Source organism: Aphis gossypii, chromosome 2 (assembly GCF_020184175.1).
Source record: "Aphis gossypii isolate Hap1 chromosome 2, ASM2018417v2, whole genome shotgun sequence".
NCBI lineage: Eukaryota > Metazoa > Arthropoda > Insecta > Hemiptera > Aphididae > Aphis > Aphis gossypii.
The window spans coordinates 82,359,107-82,379,706 of NC_065531.1; the positions used below are offsets into that span (position 1 = coordinate 82,359,107).

General features: G+C 28.4%; 4 protein-coding genes across 8 annotated transcripts in view; 3 read left to right on the plus strand and 1 right to left on the minus strand.

Annotated features, from left to right (window-relative positions):
* The first annotated feature begins 760 nt into the window (after window positions 1–760).
* LOC114119397 (MOB kinase activator-like 1) lies at window positions 761–6,430 on the plus strand. 5 transcript variants are annotated; one of them, XM_050201802.1, is made up of 4 exons: window positions 761–875; window positions 2,181–2,347; window positions 3,807–4,198; window positions 5,721–6,430. In XM_050201802.1, exons 1-4 carry the CDS (start codon window positions 802–804, stop codon window positions 5,799–5,801), a joined length of 714 nt encoding a protein of 237 aa, XP_050057759.1. In that variant the 5' UTR covers window positions 761–801; the 3' UTR covers window positions 5,802–6,430. The 5 variants fall into 5 exon arrangements, with proteins under 5 accessions (XP_050057759.1, XP_050057758.1, XP_050057760.1 ...); XM_050201801.1 differs by lacking the exon at window positions 5,721–6,430 and adding an exon at window positions 4,941–5,323 and having other exon boundaries at window positions 766–875; XM_050201803.1 differs by lacking the exons at window positions 761–875; window positions 5,721–6,430 and adding exons at window positions 1,674–2,079; window positions 4,941–5,323.
* A 1,898-nt stretch (window positions 6,431–8,328) lies between these two features.
* LOC114119403 (cell division cycle protein 23 homolog) lies at window positions 8,329–11,883 on the plus strand. Its single transcript, XM_050201796.1, has 7 exons — window positions 8,329–8,704; window positions 8,981–9,217; window positions 9,285–9,630; window positions 9,696–9,873; window positions 9,952–10,296; window positions 10,369–10,615; window positions 10,686–11,883. Exons 1-7 carry the CDS (start codon window positions 8,571–8,573, stop codon window positions 11,173–11,175), a joined length of 1,977 nt encoding a protein of 658 aa, XP_050057753.1. The 5' UTR covers window positions 8,329–8,570; the 3' UTR covers window positions 11,176–11,883.
* A 1,680-nt stretch (window positions 11,884–13,563) lies between these two features.
* On the plus strand, window positions 13,564–14,854 carry LOC126549873 (putative nuclease HARBI1). The gene is made up of 3 exons (XM_050200267.1): window positions 13,564–14,209; window positions 14,270–14,429; window positions 14,738–14,854. Exons 1-3 carry the CDS (start codon window positions 14,079–14,081, stop codon window positions 14,852–14,854), a joined length of 408 nt encoding a protein of 135 aa, XP_050056224.1. The 5' UTR covers window positions 13,564–14,078.
* Window positions 14,855–16,233: 1,379 nt separating this feature from the next.
* Window positions 16,234–20,600, minus strand: part of LOC114119395 (roundabout homolog 2) — a 157,473-nt gene continuing 153,106 nt past the window's right edge. Inside the window, exons 18-19 of the mRNA XM_050201793.1 lie at window positions 18,611–18,862; window positions 16,234–17,943 (exon numbers count right to left, since the gene is read on the minus strand). Of these exons, the coding sequence (XP_050057750.1) occupies window positions 18,636–18,862 (227 nt within the window). The 3' untranslated portion in view covers window positions 16,234–17,943; window positions 18,611–18,635. The remainder of the gene's footprint in view (window positions 17,944–18,610; window positions 18,863–20,600) is intronic.

Genomic DNA, 20,600 nt, shown 5'->3' on the forward strand with positions numbered 1-20,600 from the left:
TCAGTCATGTGCATGCGCAAAACGAGGATACTCTCTTGTGGGTGGAAGTATGGAGTGGATTGACCTAATATTTAATTTAAAGTTAAGATTATTATTTAGGGCCCCATCTAGCCTTGTATTGATATTATTATTTTTTGTCACGTCTGCATCGAAAGTTTGATTTTCGACCGCGGTTGGAGCGTTAGAGAGTGACTTTTTTCTGTTCAGCGGTCTGAAAAGTGGAAATCCTCATAAGTGCTGGTCGCGTATCCCTGCATTACCTTTCATATGAAAGTATGGGCGTGACAAAAAATACTGTGTGTAATATACTATTTAAGTAAGTTATGACCTTTTTGAAACTCTTCATTTTAAAATGTACTATAATATGTAAATTTTTAATACACTTAGGTATTAATATAATATGATTATATTCGTATAATATATACATCATATTATTGTAAATTGGTAAAACCTATAGTAACTATGTTTTATGTGAATATGAAAAATAAAAATATATAATTATACTATCCTGCATATTATATATTATATACTTAATACCTTTATATATTATAAATGAAGGGTGGAATCAACGTGCAGCTAAAAGTTAAAACTATACTGAACCGATTTATTTGAAATTTTCAATAAATATTTTTATTCATATGTATAGCCATATAGGTGCACTAAAAAAGGGTTTTTCGAAATTCGCATTTTAAAAGGTAAAAAGAGCATAAAATAGTTAATTTTTATCGGTGGATGCAGATTGCAGAACTGCAGCAGGCGACGCAAGGTGGCTAGACGTGACCGCCCAAAATCCAGCTTCCAATGTCGCCTCCACCGCGCACCGCCGACCAGCCAATACCGAACCGATCACGGAAAATATTATTCAATTTATTTGGGTAATTATTATTACTGTTTTTATACTTAAACCCGGTAACGACGGGTAATTCAGCTAGTATATATATGTAAATATTATAAACACCCTAAAATATCAAATAGGTTGTGTCTAATTTTTATTCTATGGATTCAAGAAATCAGGATTGTGTATTATGTTTTGTGACGATCTTAGGCTGGGAACACACGGCCGTTATTTTACCGCGCGGTAAAGTCAAAGTGCACGCAACTGTTTTCAAAATATCACGTGATATTTTACGGCGCGACACTCGTGTGTTGTGCTTTATTCATTTTAATTTATTTTTAAAAAAAAAAATGACCGTGTGTTCCCAGCCTTAGATCATAATATACAATGGATGGAGCCATCGAACCATGTCCTGTCTTCCTTATGTTAAGAATTTGAAGCATATATTAGCGACGAGTATATATGCGCAAGCGCAGATCGCACATCTCATCTCGCGACTCGTCGCTTATATATTGTGATTCAAAATATCGGGACATGGTTCCATCTAGAGAGAGCCTAATAATAATATATAATTATATAATATAATAATATACGCTCTCTAGCTCCGTCCATTGTATAATAACTATGTTTTAAGTCCTAAGGTGACGAAACTACAACGATTCACTGATAATATTATTTTCGTTTTGGTTTTTTTCCTTATACCGTCGGGATTCGGAACATATTTTGTACCTAACTTCAGAGTTATGGAAAAATAATATAGTAATTCCTTATCAACTTAAACTCGCGTGTAATACTAATTTAACAGCTGACTGACACCACTGATTTGAGACCAAACACTAAATACATTATAGTTATATAGGTTTTTTTTTTGTTGTTGCAACTTGCAATTCTTTTCCGAGTAAAAATCATAATAATATTCTAGTCGTTAACATCTGAATTAATGCATATTGAATAATATCGATAGTTTGAGACGCCAGAGACGCTTGAGTATTGCAAAGCAGTAACGCAGACGACGAATTAAATATTTTCTTTTGTTTCTTTTAGTCATTTAATTAATATTTTTTCCTCTTCCATCGACATCGTTCGTCGTTGTCATCTGGTTTACCATACCAGTGAGCAGTGATTGTTTTTGTGTAGAGGTAGTTGGTAAATGTCCGCATTGTTACGAAAGGGTATTCATCGCGATCGTTTGTCAAGAGACGTTCGGTTTATGTTCTAGGCAAATTCATAATGAGCTTCCTATTGTTAGTGTTTTACAATGTTTATAAGCTGAAATCGATAGACTAAACATGCTATTATTGGCTATAAAATTTATTTTATTTATTTATTTACTTATTTATTGTAGTGGAGGCAGATCATCGAAGACTTTCAAACCTAAGAAGAATATACCAGAAGGTACACACCAATACGATCTAATGAAGCACGCAGCAGCTACTCTTGGTTCAGGCAATCTCAGATTGGCTGTACTACTACCTGAAGGCGAAGATCTCAATGAATGGGTTGCCGTCAACAGTAAGTATCAATGTGTTGTCTTACATTTTTAGCTAAATGTTAATTTATTTATTTTAAAAGTGTATAAGTATTCAAATATGCATAAAATTAACTTGTTAAATTCAAAATTAACATAGTAGATCTATTTATTAGTATTTAATAATCTATTATGGAGATTCCCTAACAGGTTGCCGCAAATTTTATTCAGGGTTCTGCAAAATTTGTTTGAAAAATATTTTTAATTAATCTTGTTAATCAAATAATATTATGCAATAATAATTAAAAATAAAAATATATAGTTATGCACATTATTGTAATAATTTGATTTCTAAAATTTTGTATGTGTATAATACTATATACCTATGTTTTACTAGTTACTACTTTTGTTTATACGTATGCACTGTTAAATAAAACTGAATTAGTCAATTTTTTTATTAATTTTTAACTAAAATGTATTAAAACTAATTTTATTATAACTCTGTAAGTGAACAAACTGAATATTATATTAAATTTTTTGTAAATTTATTAATACAATTTGTATAAAATACAATACTTAAATATTTAATCTATTTAGTTAAAATATTTATTTTTAAGTTAATACTTTCAAATCTAAATATCTCATAGTTTAAGATCAAACACATAATGTAAAATTTTATATATCTCATTAATGACAAATTATTCCTTAAAGTTGCTCTTATTTGTCTTAGAAAGATTTTTGTTTCTTAAATTCTTTTAGATAGTTAAATATGATAAAATGGTGAAAATCATCTTATTATCATAACTATTCAATTTTAATTAAACTATAATTGCTACTATTAATTGTTACTAACTATACTATTATATTCTTATCAACATAAATATCGAACTATTGTTTTTCATTTCTTCTGTAATCTTTTTTTTTGTGTGTTTAAAAATTAATGGGGTTTATTTTATTCTGAAAAATATCTTATACATAATTAGAAGTAGAGTTATAATAATTATATATTATGTATTCAATTTTTATGTTTTCTAGGAATACAATTTAATTTAAATAACATTTTAGTATTGTTTATGTTTTGTACTTAAAGTCTACTATTTACTTAATTGAACTTATTTGAAGATAACAAAGCTTATGTACATATTTAGTTAACATCACATCACTAACAATAAAATATTAAAAACACAGTTTCTCTTAACAATATATACCTACTATATAAATATAGAATGGAATTTTTTAATTTATATTCATCACAGTTATTTATTTTATTTATAATTATTCTTGTTTACAACACTATTTAAATTAAATTGAATTTTTTTTAATGTTCTTAAAACAATTGACTGGATAAACTATTATTTACAGCTAATACCTCAATAAATATTTAGTGTTATTAACTTAAATAATATATATATATTAGTGTTTAATTTAAATTCATCTTATAATATATTAATACAATTTTGTTTAATGTTTTCTACTATTAAACTATGTTATATTTTGTTTCAGCCGTTGATTTTTTCAATCAAATAAACATGTTGTATGGTACAATAACAGAGTTCTGTACTGAGGAAAGTTGTTCTATAATGTCTGCTGGACCCAAATACGAATATCATTGGGCAGATGGCTTGACTGTTAAGAAACCCATCAAGTGTTCTGCTCCTAAATACATTGATTATTTGATGACTTGGGTTCAGGATCAATTGGATGATGAAACATTGTTTCCTTCAAAAATCGGTGTCCCATTTCCTAAGAACTTCTTATCGATTGCTAAGACAATACTCAAACGATTATTCAGAGTATATGCACATATTTATCATACACATTTCGATTCAATTGTTACACTTGGCGAGGAAGCACATCTCAACACATCGTTTAAGCATTTTATTTACTTTGTTCAGGTATGTAAGCAAATTATTTTTAGCATATATATCCTAGTACAATATTATTATTAGCAATTTTATACTTTTATAATTTATAGTTCTATAATTATATACTTGGTTAATATAGAGCATGCACTATTGCTTATTTATATTTTTACATAAATAAAAATAAAATAAAATTTAACAAGTCCTTCCCTTTATTCATTTCTTAGTTGACATAATTATACCTAACTGGTGTCAATCATATATTTTTTAGTATTAACTTATTTGTTACAATTTAATATTATAATATGTAGTGTATCAGAAATAAACTATTTTTTAGTAATTTAATTTTTTGGAGGGATAGAATGGTAATTTATAAAAGAAAGATAATTAAATAATTAGGACCACTCTAAATGATATTAGACAACTATTATATATAATATAATTATGATTAAAACTAACAAAACAAATAGTTCCATTAATCAAAATGTTTATTTGTTGTGTTATATAATATAATATATAAGAAACTAAAAATTGACTTAAGTACTGTACGAATATAGTAGTTGCAGTCATTTGATTTTTGTGTATAGTTTTGAATTTTCAATGTTCTACTTGTTTCAACATAAAACATTGATGTTGTTATGCTCTATGTATGTAATACATACAATTCATTTAATATTTAATTATTGAATATTCATCCATCAACATCCTTGATAAAAGTTCTATAGATTAATATTAATTAAATTAAATTTTGATTATTGTTATTTTTCTTCAACAGGAATTTGTACTAATTGATCGAAGAGAATTGGCTCCATTACAAGACTATATTGATAAACTGGCTGGCAGAGAAACTAGATAAGTGACTAACGGTGCTTTATGAAGAACTGGACTTAGCACAATGAGTTTATAGCTTTAATCATTCTGATGTGATAACTTGTTTTTTTTTATTAAAAAAAAAAAATAGTTCTCATACACAAACACACACTTATAAAAATTAAAAATTAGAAAGTTAGTCATTTGGCATTCATTCTATGTACAAATAATTATATTTTAATGTAATACTATTATCAATGCTATAATGCTAATCATTGATGTTAAGCACTATTCTGTATATTATCTAGGCAATCTTCCACCAAAGAAAATCTTTTTAAGTATAGTTAACAGTTTTACTACTATTTTGTATGATTTTATAATAGAATTACTAATATATATATATATAATATAATTATGATTAAAACTAACAAAACAAATAGTTCCATTAATCAAAATGTTTATTTGTTGTGTTATATAATATAATATATAAGAAACTAAAAATTGACTTAAGTACTGTACGAATATAGTAGTTGCAGTCATTTGATTTTTGTGTATAGTTTTGAATTTTCAATGTTCTACTTGTTTCAACATAAAACATTGATGTTGTTATGCTCTATGTATGTAATACATACAATTCATTTAATATTTAATTATTGAATATTCATCCATCAACATCCTTGATAAAAGTTCTATAGATTAATATTAATTAAATTAAATTTTGATTATTGTTATTTTTCTTCAACAGGAATTTGTACTAATTGATCGAAGAGAATTGGCTCCATTACAAGACTATATTGATAAACTGGCTGGCAGAGAAACTAGATAAGTGACTAACGGTGCTTTATGAAGAACTGGACTTAGCACAATGAGTTTATAGCTTTAATCATTCTGATGTGATAACTTGTTTTTTTTTATTAAAAAAAAAAATAGTTCTCATACACAAACACACACTTATAAAAATTAAAAATTAGAAAGTTAGTCATTTGGCATTCATTCTATGTACAAATAATTATATTTTAATGTAATACTATTATCAATGCTATAATGCTAATCATTGATGTTAAGCACTATTCTGTATATTATCTAGGCAATCTTCCACCAAAGAAAATCTTTTTAAGTATAGTTAACAGTTTTACTACTATTTTGTATGATTTTATAATAGAATTACTAATATATATATATATATATATATTATTATATTATAAATGACTAATATACATTAATTATTTATTTTTAGTATATACAGTGTGCCAGAATAGTAATTACTGTACTTAGAAACATTGAACAAAATTATCAGAACAACGAAATGTTTATTTTTAATATAACTACTATATTATACTGCATTAAGGTAATCATATATTATACCTTTATTGCTTTTATTTTTAATACTTAAACAGTAACTATTGTTGGTGCACTTATAATATATAATAAAAAAAAAACCAGTTTACTGTACAACTCGGCTATTGATATTATTTATCTCTTCTTTTCAACGTTCCTAAGAGATACAAAAGCTTGATGCAAGTTTCTTTAACAAAATATATTGACATACTATCAGAATATAATTTTATGGTTATCGCATGGGGTATTGTTATTACTTATTACTTATTCATAACTATTAAATAATAATTTTAAATAGCTAACATATCGATCATTCGCCAATCCCACAATATTGACTGATAATTTTTTTTCTATTATTAATTAGTTTTAATTTCTTTATGGATAAAAATTAGGTGAAATTGAGTAAAACTCAAATGGAAGTCTAGTTCATAAGATATCGTTACAAAGATAAATAACTTCATAAACTCACAAAAATCATCAGTTTTAATTTTTAAATAAGTACAAAAGTAAGAAATTAAATTGTATAATATGTCTTATTAATTATTATGATACATTAGGCAAGTTTTAATATGATATGACTGTAGTAAATTGTTTAATTGTGTGTCTTTTTCCTGGGCTTAATGACAAAATGAATTACAGTCTTGAATCTAACAGTGAGTTAATATGAACCAACTGAATCTATATTAATGTATATACTATTTATTACTAATTAGGTATACTGATAAAAATTAAATGACTATCTGTTTTAGTTAGTTAATAATTATCCGATTTCTAAACCAAACCATCATTATATTGTATTCAATTTAAAATTAACTAATACTTTTTTATTACCCACTAAGTAACAAACTCCTGTCGCCGCTGCGTTTTAATATTAGAATAATACATGATATAATAAAACGAGTAAAATTTAAGAAATCTGAAACATGCATAATTGTTGGTCTATTAAAATTTTTTAATCTGAACACTTGGAACTTAGAAACATTAATTAACCTGTTGCTCCTTATCATTTGTATATACAACGTCTGTCTCTATATATAAATGCATGTTTCTTGTTTTCATTCTTTGTCTTCTGTAGACTCAAAAATCCCTGAACCGTTATTAATTAAAGTCATATCAATAGATTATTTTAAGACAAGAGTTAAGCATATAGGACATGTGTTATAGCTTCGTTTTTCAACTCATATACGTCCCTAAAAGGTGATTCACATATATTTTGTTACAGCTCATGAAAAATTAATATTTTTTGTTCATAGGAATGCCATTGATTGCAGTCAACAGAAAATACAATTTTTTTTTGTTATGTATTGTATTTTGTTATTTAGGGTAATCTATGAAAAATATAAATTTTAAATTCAATGAAAGTTATTATGTACATGAGGTAAAGTGTATAGTTTGAGTATTATAATCAATGTTATTATCTACTAAAAATGTTCTCGACTGATTTTGACAAAAATAAACAACAGAATATTTCAACTGTAGCTAAGTGAAAATGATAGATTTATAAATTGGGTACGATAAACAATCGGGTTATATCTATAAAACCATAATAATATGCTAATCATTTAATTTTGACCAATTGGCATCAAACTTCATCAATATTATTGGAGATCCCGAACGGGTCACAAAGTGTCCATTAGAATAGAAGCCATCATGGCTTAGTCATGGGTAATAGCCAATAGGTAATAGTAAACAAATATAAAAGGCAAAGTGTACATGGTTGAGGCTTATAAGTTATAGCACAGAATAGATTAATCTATTCTGTGGTTATACATAGTATTAAAAAGTACTCGGCCGGAACGTGAGTAGGAAAACCGTTGTCAGCCTTACATGGTTCTACCTATCATAAGATATATGGAATTTAGTGACATTGCAGGAAAAATTGAAAATGTTCCTTGAGACGAATAGACGAAAGTTTAGTTGTTTTACAACGATGTAAAGTATTTAAACAGTGTAAATTTTTTTTTGCCGCTAAAAATGCTGTATCAGCTTATCAGTGATCAACGGTAATATTTATTATCACCCACCAGTTATCAGTCGGCGTGCAAACTAACTGTGGAGTCGTTGAGTTGTCTAGTACGATTTAAACTTTTAAATTTTAATGAAGTTCTGCTTAAACATCAGCCTAAGGTGACCTGCACTCTGCAATCCGCAGCCTGTGTGATTCCCTAGGTATTTATAACTACCTTGGATGTACCTGGAGAACAAGAACTGACATCGCCTTCAACTTTCAAGTATCACTTGTCTCCGGCGGTGGATCATGAGTAACTACGCTATGGACGTCGATGTAGCAAAAGTCGGTTGCCCTGTTCCAAAAATGGACGAGGTGAAAAAAGAGCTCCTAATCAGCATGAACGAACTGTATGCCCGGGGTCTAAAAACCAGCTGCCAGTGGTGAGTGTTATGGTTGTTGTTTTAAGTTTTTATTGTTATATGCGTCCACAAAGGTTACATTGTTTAATTTATTCCACTGTTGTATGCATTTTGTATTCGACCACTTCTGAGAATTGAAAGTTGTGTGTCGGTGGTTAATTGCTAGATAAAACTACTCGTGAGATTGATTTATTACTAAACATTTTTTTGTTTGTGATTATCTTGTAACTTTGTTGGCAGTTCTATTGTTTTAAATTATTTATTTTACTCTAATTATTATATTTTCATAATTTTCAGGTCTTCAGATCTCCTCCTATCACTTGAAGTCGGCAACAATCCTAAACCGTTAACCAAAAAAATAGAAGGGTATAAAAGACCTAAAATCACCCGTAGTCTTCTAACTCCTGTACCTAAACGTATGCTGGTCGCTAAATCTACAGATTTATATTCTATTGATCAACTTCCAATACCATACAAGGAAATGGAATTCTATCTTCATGCCCGAACCTGTTATAACGCCAAAGAATACCAAAGGTATTTCATATGTTTAAAATTTAAGACCTATATACTATATTGTTACTAAGGCATAATTTTTTTTCAGGGCATCATTTTGGTTAAAAAATTGTTCTTCAAAAATACCATTATTTTTGAAAATGTATTCAGATTATTTGGCTGCTGACAGTAATATTAAAAACATTGGTAGTGAAGCGACGCCTTCCATGTTTAAAGAATATAGAAATTTGTTAAATTATTTATCTCAGCTATTAGAGTCTATAAGACAAAAAAAAAAGGGAGATGGATATTTGACATATTTGCTTGGTGTGGTGTATGTGAAATTAGAACAATATGAGGCAGCAGTTAAAATGCTTGTGGAATCTATAAACGAAGTGCCACTAAATTGGCATGCGTGGATGCAACTTGGCGATCTTATAGTAGATCGAGTTAAAGTGAGCAACATATTATAATAATAAAATCAGTTTATTTGCAACAATAATTGTTTATATCATTTTAGTTGTCAAAGCTAGAGTTGCCCAATCATTGGATGAAAAACTTCTTTTACTGTCAAAAATATTTGGACTTGCAGTTAAATGAACAGATGTTGGGTATGACACAGTATTTGTTCAATTGTGGTTTTAGTGACAGTATATTTCTCCTATCTAGAGTTGCAGTTTGTTACCACAACAAAAGATGTAAGTTTAAGACAATTATGATTATTGTATAGTCTAGTTCATGTTAATCAATATATTTTATTATTTAATATTTCATAGACATTGAAATAGCAGTACAAAAATTTCAAGAGCTCATTGAAATTGAACCTTGTCGGCTGGAAAATATGGATACTTATTCAAATTTATTGTACGTACAACATCAACGAGTTGAATTGGCTTATCTTGCTCAGCGTGCAGTCAAAATTGATAAATATCGTGTGGAGACTTGTTGTATTTTGGGCAACTATTACAGTCTTCACGGAGAACATCAAAAAGCAATGCGTTACTTTCATCGCGCGCTTAAATTGAATCCTCTGTATTTAGCTGCTTGGACACTACTTGGCCAAGAATATATGGAACTTAAAAATTCAAACGATGCAATACAAAGTTATAGTAAAGCGTTAGGTGTGTATTGTAGTAATCATTGTAATATTAGTAATTTATAAAAGTATAATTAACTTCATAATTTTGGTACAGAAATAAATAAATACGAATACAGAGCGTGGTATGGTTTGGGTCAAACGTATGAAATACTTGGTATGTTCAAACACAGCCTTTATTTTTTCAAGCAAGCACAATTGCTGAGACCATTTGATAGCCGAATGATAATCGCCGTTGGCAACGTATATGAAAAATTGGGTAACATAGATATGGCATTTCAAAGCTACTTAAAAGGGCGAGCTATGGGCGATGATGAAAAGCTTGGCCTCATTTACTTAGCAAAGTAAGTTTAAATTTCTTCATTATATACCAAATTCATTATTTTATATATTGATGTATTTTTTTTTCTTCAGATTGTATGTAGTTATAAATAGACCAAATGATGCTGCAAAAATGTTTTTAGAATACATTGAAGAGCATGGACTAGATGAACAGACTCGTGATCACAGCTATGCTTACATGTTTCTTGCAAATTACAATTTGAATCGTATGAACTATGATCAAGCATTTCATTATGCACAAAAATGTTTGAATTATGCAGAAACCAAAGAAGAAGCTAAAGCATTGTTGAAAACTATAGTTCATGAAAGAATACACATGGAAATTGATAACTTATTATCTACACCAATGAGTGAGAAACAGTCTAAGGATAAGGATTACGATAAAGAAGAAATGCCTAGACAGTTGGAATTGTTGTCCCTTACCCAAAAAAATGAAATGAATCAAAATGAAGAAGATGATGATGATGATGATGACGACAATAGTGATGAAGAAGAACAATTGTGTAATAAAATAACAATGTATATGGAAATTGTGGATGAAGAATTATATATGGAGCGATAATAATTTTAAGTTTTTAAAATGCCATAAAGTACAGTTGTGAGATAAATTATTTTATATTTTTATTTTAGAATTATCAATTTTGTTTCAATTATAAAACTAGATTATGATTGTCACTGAATTGTTTTCATAATCTATGTTTTATGAAAATAAGACTGATAAAGTATTTATGTATACTTTGTAAGTATGATTTTTAATTCAATTATATATATTATATGTTTAATTTTATCATTACCTATTATTTTAGAACACAATATTTTAAAAGAAAATTAATTTATCTTTTCCTATAAGTATATAGGCTTGAAAAAGAACTTAATATTTTCAACTTTGTAATTTTCTACCACTTGTTAATCATCACTTTTTATTTAAAAGTTTCAACCGTTTAAACATTGTAAATTTAAAGATATTGATGGAATTTTATTTAATGAATATGTTCACTCTTTAAATTTACATATTGTTTCGGTAATAACTAATTTATAGTCAAAAAGTCCAATTCGTAAAAATCAAGTGTACAAAGATATAAAATAGCACTTTGGTTTAATAGCCAAGTTGCCAAGTGTATACTTTTAAAGAAGTGGCATAATTATTAAATATTGGTAGGTAAATATCAGCGAAAAAATAACAGGCAAAAACTATTAATAATTAATATGACAATTTATATTTAATTTTTATGTTAAGATTGGAAAATATGATCACATTATCTTCATAGAATTATTTCAATAATGTTTCATCATGAAAATTATTCAATTTGTACTTTTATATGATTTAGTTTGTCAAGATTTGTATTCTAATGTGGTTTTGATCTCAACTATAGGTAAATAGTTGTCAAATGTGCATACTGTTGGATGTTTTCCCAGTGGCATATTTAAGAGCGAGGCAAAGAAGGCAATTGTTCCTAGCTGCAAATTTTTTCTATATGTTATTAGTTATTACTTGTTAATAATAACAATGATAAAGAATGATTGAATCGATGGTGATGGGGGGAATAGAGAGTTCCTATGCTGTGGGCTGTGATGTTGTTGGACTACGGGTTTTAAACCTATATATTTCTACTACTTATAAAATATATAAAATATTTTTCATGAAACAAATTATTGTTTTGGAACAATTATGTTACATTAAACCTATATGTAGAGTAAGCCTAGGATAAATTTATTGTAATAATATAAATACCCATCCAACAACCATCGTTTTCGAGGTTAACGAAATGTATTTTTTTTTTAAATTTTGGTTGTCCAAAAAAATAGATACTTAGGGAAAAAACTAATCAATATAGGATATATTTCTGTTAAACGTCATCACGAGCACAAAATGTACAGTTTTCTGATGTTTATATTGTTTATAGTACTTAAATTGTTGACAATAATGTATTACAGTCATCTCCCGAGTGAAAGTTTTCATAATATCTTCGGTTTTGTTACTTTAAAGGATCACTCATGGGATAAGCTGACTGATGGACTTCAATACAATGGCTCTGGGGATCTGCTGCAAACGAATGATCTCTGAAATGCAGTCGCCGCAGATGGCGTATCCCATAAAATAGATGGAATAAACGTGTTATACGCCGTGTTGCATTACGAACAAACAAATCACGGTGCAATATTTTAAGACGTAGCGACGACGATTTTTCAAAAAAAAAAAAAACACATTTTCGTCCACGGTACAGTCCGGCGTTTGTCATGTCGGATTTTCGCCCTTAAACGACGGATTAAACATTTACAGGAGGTTTAACGTCACGTCCGAGTACAACACTTTTTTTGCAAATACGTGCTTGCGCGTTTGATGGTGGGGAGGAGTCGAGACAGTCGTATAATACTCACTATAGCCCACTTTGGGCTTATATAATCGATTTCTCGCCATTTATATTGTTAAAATAATAATGGATCTGCGTGTCTTTATTGTTTTCTGTGGGTTTTTAATTTAAGTCGAATTAAATACTGTAAGACACGATATAGGTATTATAATAATATGATCAGGAACGTACACAGAAAAAAATTTTGGGGGGTGTTTTTGAAAATAAGTTATTGAAAAGTAGATCATTTTTTTTCAAATTCTTTTGTACCCATCACATTAATATACAATAAATACTATTTTATTTTTTTATAAATCTTGTTTAAGTATTTTTATTTTATTCAAATTATATTAATTATTTAAATTTGTTAGTGTACAATTTATATTACAAAAACCAAATACTTCGGGGGGGGGGGGGGTTTTGAACACCCAAAACACCCCCTTGTGTACGTCCCTGAATATGATTGAATATAATGAAATCGTAATATTATATACATACATCATCATCCACCACGAGATGACTTAAGTCAATACACTAATAACTAACAAGTAATAACATATATACATAATATCTATTATCTATAGTCTATACACTTTCTTGTTTTTTAGAGTATTCAAATCCATAAGCGTGCGCAGAATTTCTGGCAGGGTAGTCATACATAAGTATACATAAGTACATAACACATTAACACACACACACATATTATGTATATATAATATTCATATTCACACCTAAGTTACAAAAACTAATTTTGATGGGGTAACCTCATTTAACTACATTTACCATAGTGAAACAGTATTTTATGATTGACTATCAATTATCATAATAATAATATTGAATATTGAAGGGGGCCAAAGGAGTTCACAGAGTAGTCAAGTGCCTACCATGACTACCCCGTGCGTACGCTTATGTTCAAATCCATTTCCTAGTCATTATATTATTATAATGGGAATTTTATTTAATTTTTTTATATAGGTAATTTTTTATACTACCTACTATACTGTATATTATTAATCAATTATGGTTTACCTATTTTTAATTTTCATAGATTTTTGTAACTTTAAATTTTTTGGCTACGGGCTCTTACCAATCGCCTATTGGTAACAGTAGATTTATGGGTCTATCCCAACCTTCTGTATCCCGCTGTATCAGTGAAGTTGTGACTGCATTAAACCTGCCCGAAATATTTAATGCTTGGGTTAAGTTTCCAAAAAATATAAATGAACTCAATGATATCCGTAATGGGTAAGTTTTAAATTTAAAAAAAAAATTGTTTGGCATGTTTTTAAATTATATATCATTTAGTTTCTACAGGAATACTGGATTTCCTGGTGTTGTTGGGTGTATTGATTGTACACATGTGGCAATCACACCCCCTTCAACAAATTTAAATTTAAATGAAAATCAACATCCCGAATACATATATGTTAACCGTAAGGGATATCATTCAATCAATGTCCAATTGGTAATATGTTGTATTAGATTTAAATGTTAACTATTAAATTATCATCCAATTTTATTAAAATTTTGATTGGAAAATATAATTGTTTTTAATTATTTAAACATTTTTAAATCATACAATTTTTCTGTGATATCATAAACACAAATGCTTTAAAAAATTCATAATCAGATCTTATTATTAATGTATTTAATTTCTAAAAACTGTTTGTACTTCAACTAGGATAATTTAAATTGATAGATAAATGTTATTTGTAAAACATAGGAATAAACTTGTGTTAGTGCTATATATTAATAATTTGAACTTTGAACTAGATTTGTGATTCAAATTTAAAAATATTGAATGTCAACGCTTTATTCCCTGGCAGTACTCACGATACACATGTGTGGAATAACAGTAAAGTTTTACCAATGGTACTTATAACAAAATAAACAAAAAAAAAATATAACAAATACTAAACTGTAGGGTTGTAAAGTTAATCACGGTTTAGAGACTGTCTAGTACTATCTAGTATTATCTAGTACTTCTTATCTAGAACTAGTAAATATTATGTAGAATTCCGGATTATTTGAGGTTAAAATCTAGATTTTGTGTTGTTACCACAGTGGTTCATTCGGAATACTTTATCGCATACGACAAGTGATAAAATCTTATCGATTTAGTTCAAGAATACCAATTTTAAGTCGCATGCGATTAAAATTAGTCACCTTCGATAAAATCTGTGACTTTTATCGCATGTGAGAATTAGTCGCATAATTTCAAGAATTGGCCCCCAGATACAAATATCTTCCTTTATTCGATCAATATACATGGTACATTGGTATATACCTATGCATAATAATCATGTTAATTGACGAGCTTATATCGATTCCGCCGATTTTGTATCGATTTCACTGCAGGCCATTCCTCCCCTTGAATACATATTTTAAAATATATAGTCATAATATATTATATATTGATAAATTGTATAGTTCAGAATTAAAATGTATAAATGTATGTTGGCGATTTTGGACACGTGTTTTAAATACCTAAGACGTGAACTTAGAAATTCCATATTACCGTTCAAATCATTTGATACATTTTCAATATATCGTTAGTTGGTTGTTTTTTGTTAAAAGTACTATATTCGTTATTTGTATCGATATTTATTCCATTTGTATAAACATTAGTAAGTATGAAAATGTTGGGATAATCTTTTGTGAATTTATTGTTTTGAACGGAAAGACTCACAGCTGTTAATTGTTAGTATATAGTCTATTGATAATTTTGAAAGGCCATTCCAATTAATCGTCTTTCGATTTCCGTTAAAGTCAATAATTAGAAAATAATTTTTTTGATCGACTCAATGCAGTTTCTTTGCGATGGTTGACATTATGTATGTATTTTAATTTTTCAAAATGTCCCCACAAATTCACTTTTGAAAAATATGTTCTCTTACACCCTACCCAAAAACCCTATACGACGCCGAAACTTGCCCCTCGACCTATAATAATAATAATAATAAAAAAAAAACTGCTAATTAAATAAAAAACTAAAAGGGTGCTACCTGCTGCTAATGCGCCTTCCCCCCAATCGTGTTAATCATGTCAATTTATCTTATTCATTATTTTTTATAGTATCTACTCGTTTGTCTCTATTTCGTACAGATCGTAAATTTCTCTTTTGATAAAAACAAGGAAAAGAAAGAAGGGATGTAAATAAATCCACGTGACGGGGCATTGAATTCGCAAGGGGTCGCAACGTCGTCGCGGTGCAGGATCAGCTGTAGGTAAATATTAATAAAGGTATATATATATAACACGTTCACAAATATAATATTATTACGTTTTATTTTTTTCGTTCATATAACTACAAGTATATAAGTATACAATATGACTCGTGTCTACATAGTATAATATTATTATATCCTTACATCGTAAACATAGGCTCAGTAATATTTTTGTTTTTTTTTTTTCGTTTATTTATAAATAATATACAACGTAACGATAATAGTAGTTTTTACAAGCACGTGGCACCAATAGCTGAAGGGCGCCAGTTGTAGTATTGTTTTATATGATTACGTTTATTTTATTTTTTATACATCTAGACACTTATTACAACACATATTTTAATATTACAGATCATTATAAATTATTTAAATAACCGTTAAAATATTAATTTTATAATTATACACTTAAACTCTAACGTTGAACATTGACGCGAAACAATAATATAATAATATAATGTAATACAAATAATAATAATACACTATTTAGTAGTCGTCGGGAATATTGTTATTACGATATGCATATTATATTGTATATTATATTCAGTCCTGATATTCTAATCGTGCGTTTATATAATATACCTAATAGTAATAATATGTATATCATAATAGAATACTCATTAAAAATTAATAGGTTCGTCGTAATTACATAATATTATTCATCATTCAATTATCACAGTAAAAACAATAATAATAATAATAATAGTAGAAGAGGATAAATCGTAATATGTAGTTTATTTTTTGGAGGTTTAAATTTATTGTTATAACGTATGAAAAATTAATAATAATAATATAAAAAAAAAAAAAATGTAAAAAAGCAGGTCCTTAAAATAACAAAACGCGATTGTTCGTTTTGGAACGAACAATATAATAATCTGCTCAAGGTCGAATTGGATACTATAATATTGATAATAAAAAATATTGTACACAAATATAGGTATATATATATCCGAGAGTAAAAAAAATCGGTTGGTTTTTAATTTATTTTTTTCATAGAAATGTTTATTGAAATCATTCGTGGATTGTCTTAAACGATATTATATTATTATTATACGATAAATATTATTGTTATATCATGTACGCTAAGGGTAGGAGGCGAAAAGCGTATCGTTTTCGGTAAAAAAAAAAACACGCGTTTGAGCTCTGCGCAGTCGGTACATATTATATAGTATTAAAACAATGAGCTGGATTTGTTTCCGGCTAAAACGTGTGATGTGTGTCTAACGAAACGTAAAATAAACTAATTTACATAAATAAAATAGAATCTATCACAACAACATCTCGATATATAAAAGAAAAAAAAAATAAATAAAAAGGAACTATATCATAAAATTAATACCAATCAAGTTTACAAATAAATAACAATTCATTATGTACATTATTTTTTTACAAGAACAAAAATTTAAAAAAAAAATCGATTACGTATTGTATATATACGACACACACGGTGTGTATTGGTAAATAACAAAAAAAAAAAGTTATACAATACGATTGATTATTTATATAATTTACAAATATTATGTATAATGCATAGGTATATAATTAAGTTGTATAACTACGCATAACGATAAGGTAAAAAAAAAAATTCGAGCGAAAATTGGTTTCATATGTACAACAGGGTTTACTCGAAACATTTTGATTTGATAGTTTGTGTTTTTTCGAATGTGAGACATCGAATTGACTTATGACGATTTTTGGGCGGTCTTCAACGAACCGTCACACTTGTAATCGTCGACTCGGACTAGTACCGGTGACCTGTACAATCAACATTTATAACATAACATTATTATAGTATTATTATAGTACCTTCTAATAAGAGAACGAAAAATATTCATTAATTATATGTGAAAACAGTTTTTTGAAAAAAAGACTTTTGTCTATACTCTATATAGTCACAGTAGAGTTGACAAACCAAATAATCAATACACGATACGCAAAAGACCACAAAGAGTTTTTTTTTTTTTTAAAGTATGTCATATACCTATTTATTTACTTTTTAAATTTTGTTTAAGTAACTGCTTATTAAAGTTTAAGTGATAATTTTTTTTCTCCAAAACCGCTTTTCTATATTATAATCTTGTAATTTTGTAACAACCAAATATGGTGTTGACGAGAGAGACCACGTCTTGTAAGTTATCCATTGAATTAATATTTAAATGCATTATTAAGATTAAATTTTTTTATCTATCTCAAAACGTCATTAAAATTGCCTAAACCAAACTCCTTAAAAATCATTATTATACTTATCTCAGAAAACAAAGTTTTCATTTAGGTTAATCAATTCTGTTACTATATTTTCAGAAAAAAATAGGTGGTATTATTTTATTGTTTTTGTGATAGTTTGATACGTGTCTTGATTCGTGGGTAAAAAAAGTCTACGGGAACAACGATTATATAGTGATGTAGATCGTAAAATACTTACAACGCTCGTCGGAAGTGGCGCATTATCACTTGCGTCCAACAGCTGTTGACGAAGACGACGACTGAAGCACAGGTGGACACGGTACGTCCGTCGCCTCGGCGTACAGACAAGACGATTCGCTGCACGAACAACCGCTGCTGCAGCTACCTTTGTCGTCAGCTCCCGCGAGATTAACGCCACCGCCGCCAACACCTCTATCGTCATCGTCGTCATCGTCTTCGTCACACCAACCGCGGTCTCGATGCCACTGTTCTGTAAGACCAATCACATCGTTAATAACAATAATATTTATATTTGAAATTTAAAAATATAATTACACACTGCAAAAATATGCGACTTTCTCAAAAATAGGCTAAACTTATCTACTTGTTTTCGTATAAGTACCTAACGTGATTTCCAACCCCTTCCTCGCATACAATATGCTTGATTGAAACATCAATGTATGTTTTTTTATCGATTATTCTCCAAAAATACATTTAAATTTAATTAATGTACAATGTAACGATACATAATATTTAGTACACATAAAGAACTAACAACACGACTTTAACATTATTATTATTCAGGTGTCTAGAGTTAGTTTATTTAACATGTAATACCCGAATAAATTTCAATAACTAAGAATTTTTTTTCCTAAAATTAACCTATTAATTTAACAAAAATAAACGATAGGCTGAGATCATTTTGAAGCCTATCAAAGTATTTGTTTCAAAGCGCCGTAGCAAAGCCGTTGTGTATTTACAACTATACATCGTTATATATTTATAGGCCTGATGTGTTTCAAACAAAATACTTAAAATGTTATGATGTAATATATTATGATAATAAACCCGTCGACGAAGAAAAAAGACTAAGGACTATAATATCCATCACAAAAATAAAAATAATTCCGTTTTAATCTTTATTTCATTCGTCAGCGATAATAACCGAGTTTACATTTTGCTTTCATTGGTTTAATTTTTAAGCTGAATCTAACAATCGGATCTTATTTGTTTTTAATTTAAAAATTATCGTATCGTATCGTGGTTAAATAAAAACAACAATTAGTTTTTTAGTTTTAACCATGTACAATATGCATATATTACGTGTAAACATGCGACTTTTAACTTAACGTATTATTTTTCTAATTTACCGGAATACTTTAGGTGATAATTACTATGGATACTTTAAATATGTTTGGCATTATCAAGTTAATTGGAAAACTAACTAAATAAACAGTAGTTAAATATTTACTTGGCTTTAAATTTGTAACTAGGTAGCTGTTGTAACTTCCACCTTTGATAACAATACATACACCCCAGCACGATTAGTTTCACACGGTTTGTATCTATCTATTATATTGACGGTATAAAACGTACGATAATACGAAAGATGGCGGTGGTCGTAAAAGTAATTTTGAACGTTGGATTATTGCTATGATTCCCGGCCCTTTTTATCGTTTTTACGTTGTACCAGCTATATGGTCTCCCGAGTACCGTACATCGTGGATCTCGGAAAATAATATACACTCGCCCAATAACCGTGTGTATAACGGCTCCCTGTACATCAATAATATGTATAACACTGCAGGTCGATTATTTTATTGTGAGACAGTTACCAGATACCTCGGGAACTAAATTTCGTTAATTTTTTTTTTTTGAACGTCTAAGAACGTATAGTGTTTTGTATTATTTCTACGTGGTTACTGTTATTTGTTTTTGAAATTAAAAATGTTCTTGTTTGTGATAAAATAATCGTTCTATTCATAATATGGGAAACATATCCGGTTAGATGAAATTCTAAAATCTAAGCGCACTACTCGTGGGGGGGGGGGGGTGAGTATAGGATAACCAATGTGTCTTCGACAAAGAAAAATAAGACTGGTATGATAATTTAACTTATATAATGTTTCTGTTAATAATACTCGGATAGTTTTAATAGAAGTACCTATATAGTTTTAGTCAATATTTTATGTAAGTCATTTTGATGATAAATATTGATTAATAATAAA

Coding starts and splice junctions, on each gene's coding strand:
- LOC114119397 (XM_050201802.1), top strand. CDS start 802: ATGTCGCCTCCACCGCGCACCGCCGACCAGCCAATACCGAACCGATCA. Junction 2,348..3,806: donor TGAATGGGTTGCCGTCAACA/GTAAGTATCAAT, acceptor ATTTTGTTTCAG/CCGTTGATTTTTTCAATCAA. Junction 4,199..5,720: donor ATTTTATTTACTTTGTTCAG/GTATGTAAGCAA, acceptor TTTCTTCAACAG/GAATTTGTACTAATTGATCG.
- LOC114119403 (XM_050201796.1), top strand. CDS start 8,571: ATGAGTAACTACGCTATGGACGTCGATGTAGCAAAAGTCGGTTGCCCT. Junction 9,631..9,695: donor TTATAGTAGATCGAGTTAAA/GTGAGCAACATA, acceptor ATATCATTTTAG/TTGTCAAAGCTAGAGTTGCC. Junction 9,874..9,951: donor TTGTTACCACAACAAAAGAT/GTAAGTTTAAGA, acceptor AATATTTCATAG/ACATTGAAATAGCAGTACAA.
- LOC126549873 (XM_050200267.1), top strand. CDS start 14,079: ATGGGTCTATCCCAACCTTCTGTATCCCGCTGTATCAGTGAAGTTGTG. Junction 14,210..14,269: donor CTCAATGATATCCGTAATGG/GTAAGTTTTAAA, acceptor TATATCATTTAG/TTTCTACAGGAATACTGGAT. Junction 14,430..14,737: donor ATTCAATCAATGTCCAATTG/GTAATATGTTGT, acceptor ACTTTGAACTAG/ATTTGTGATTCAAATTTAAA.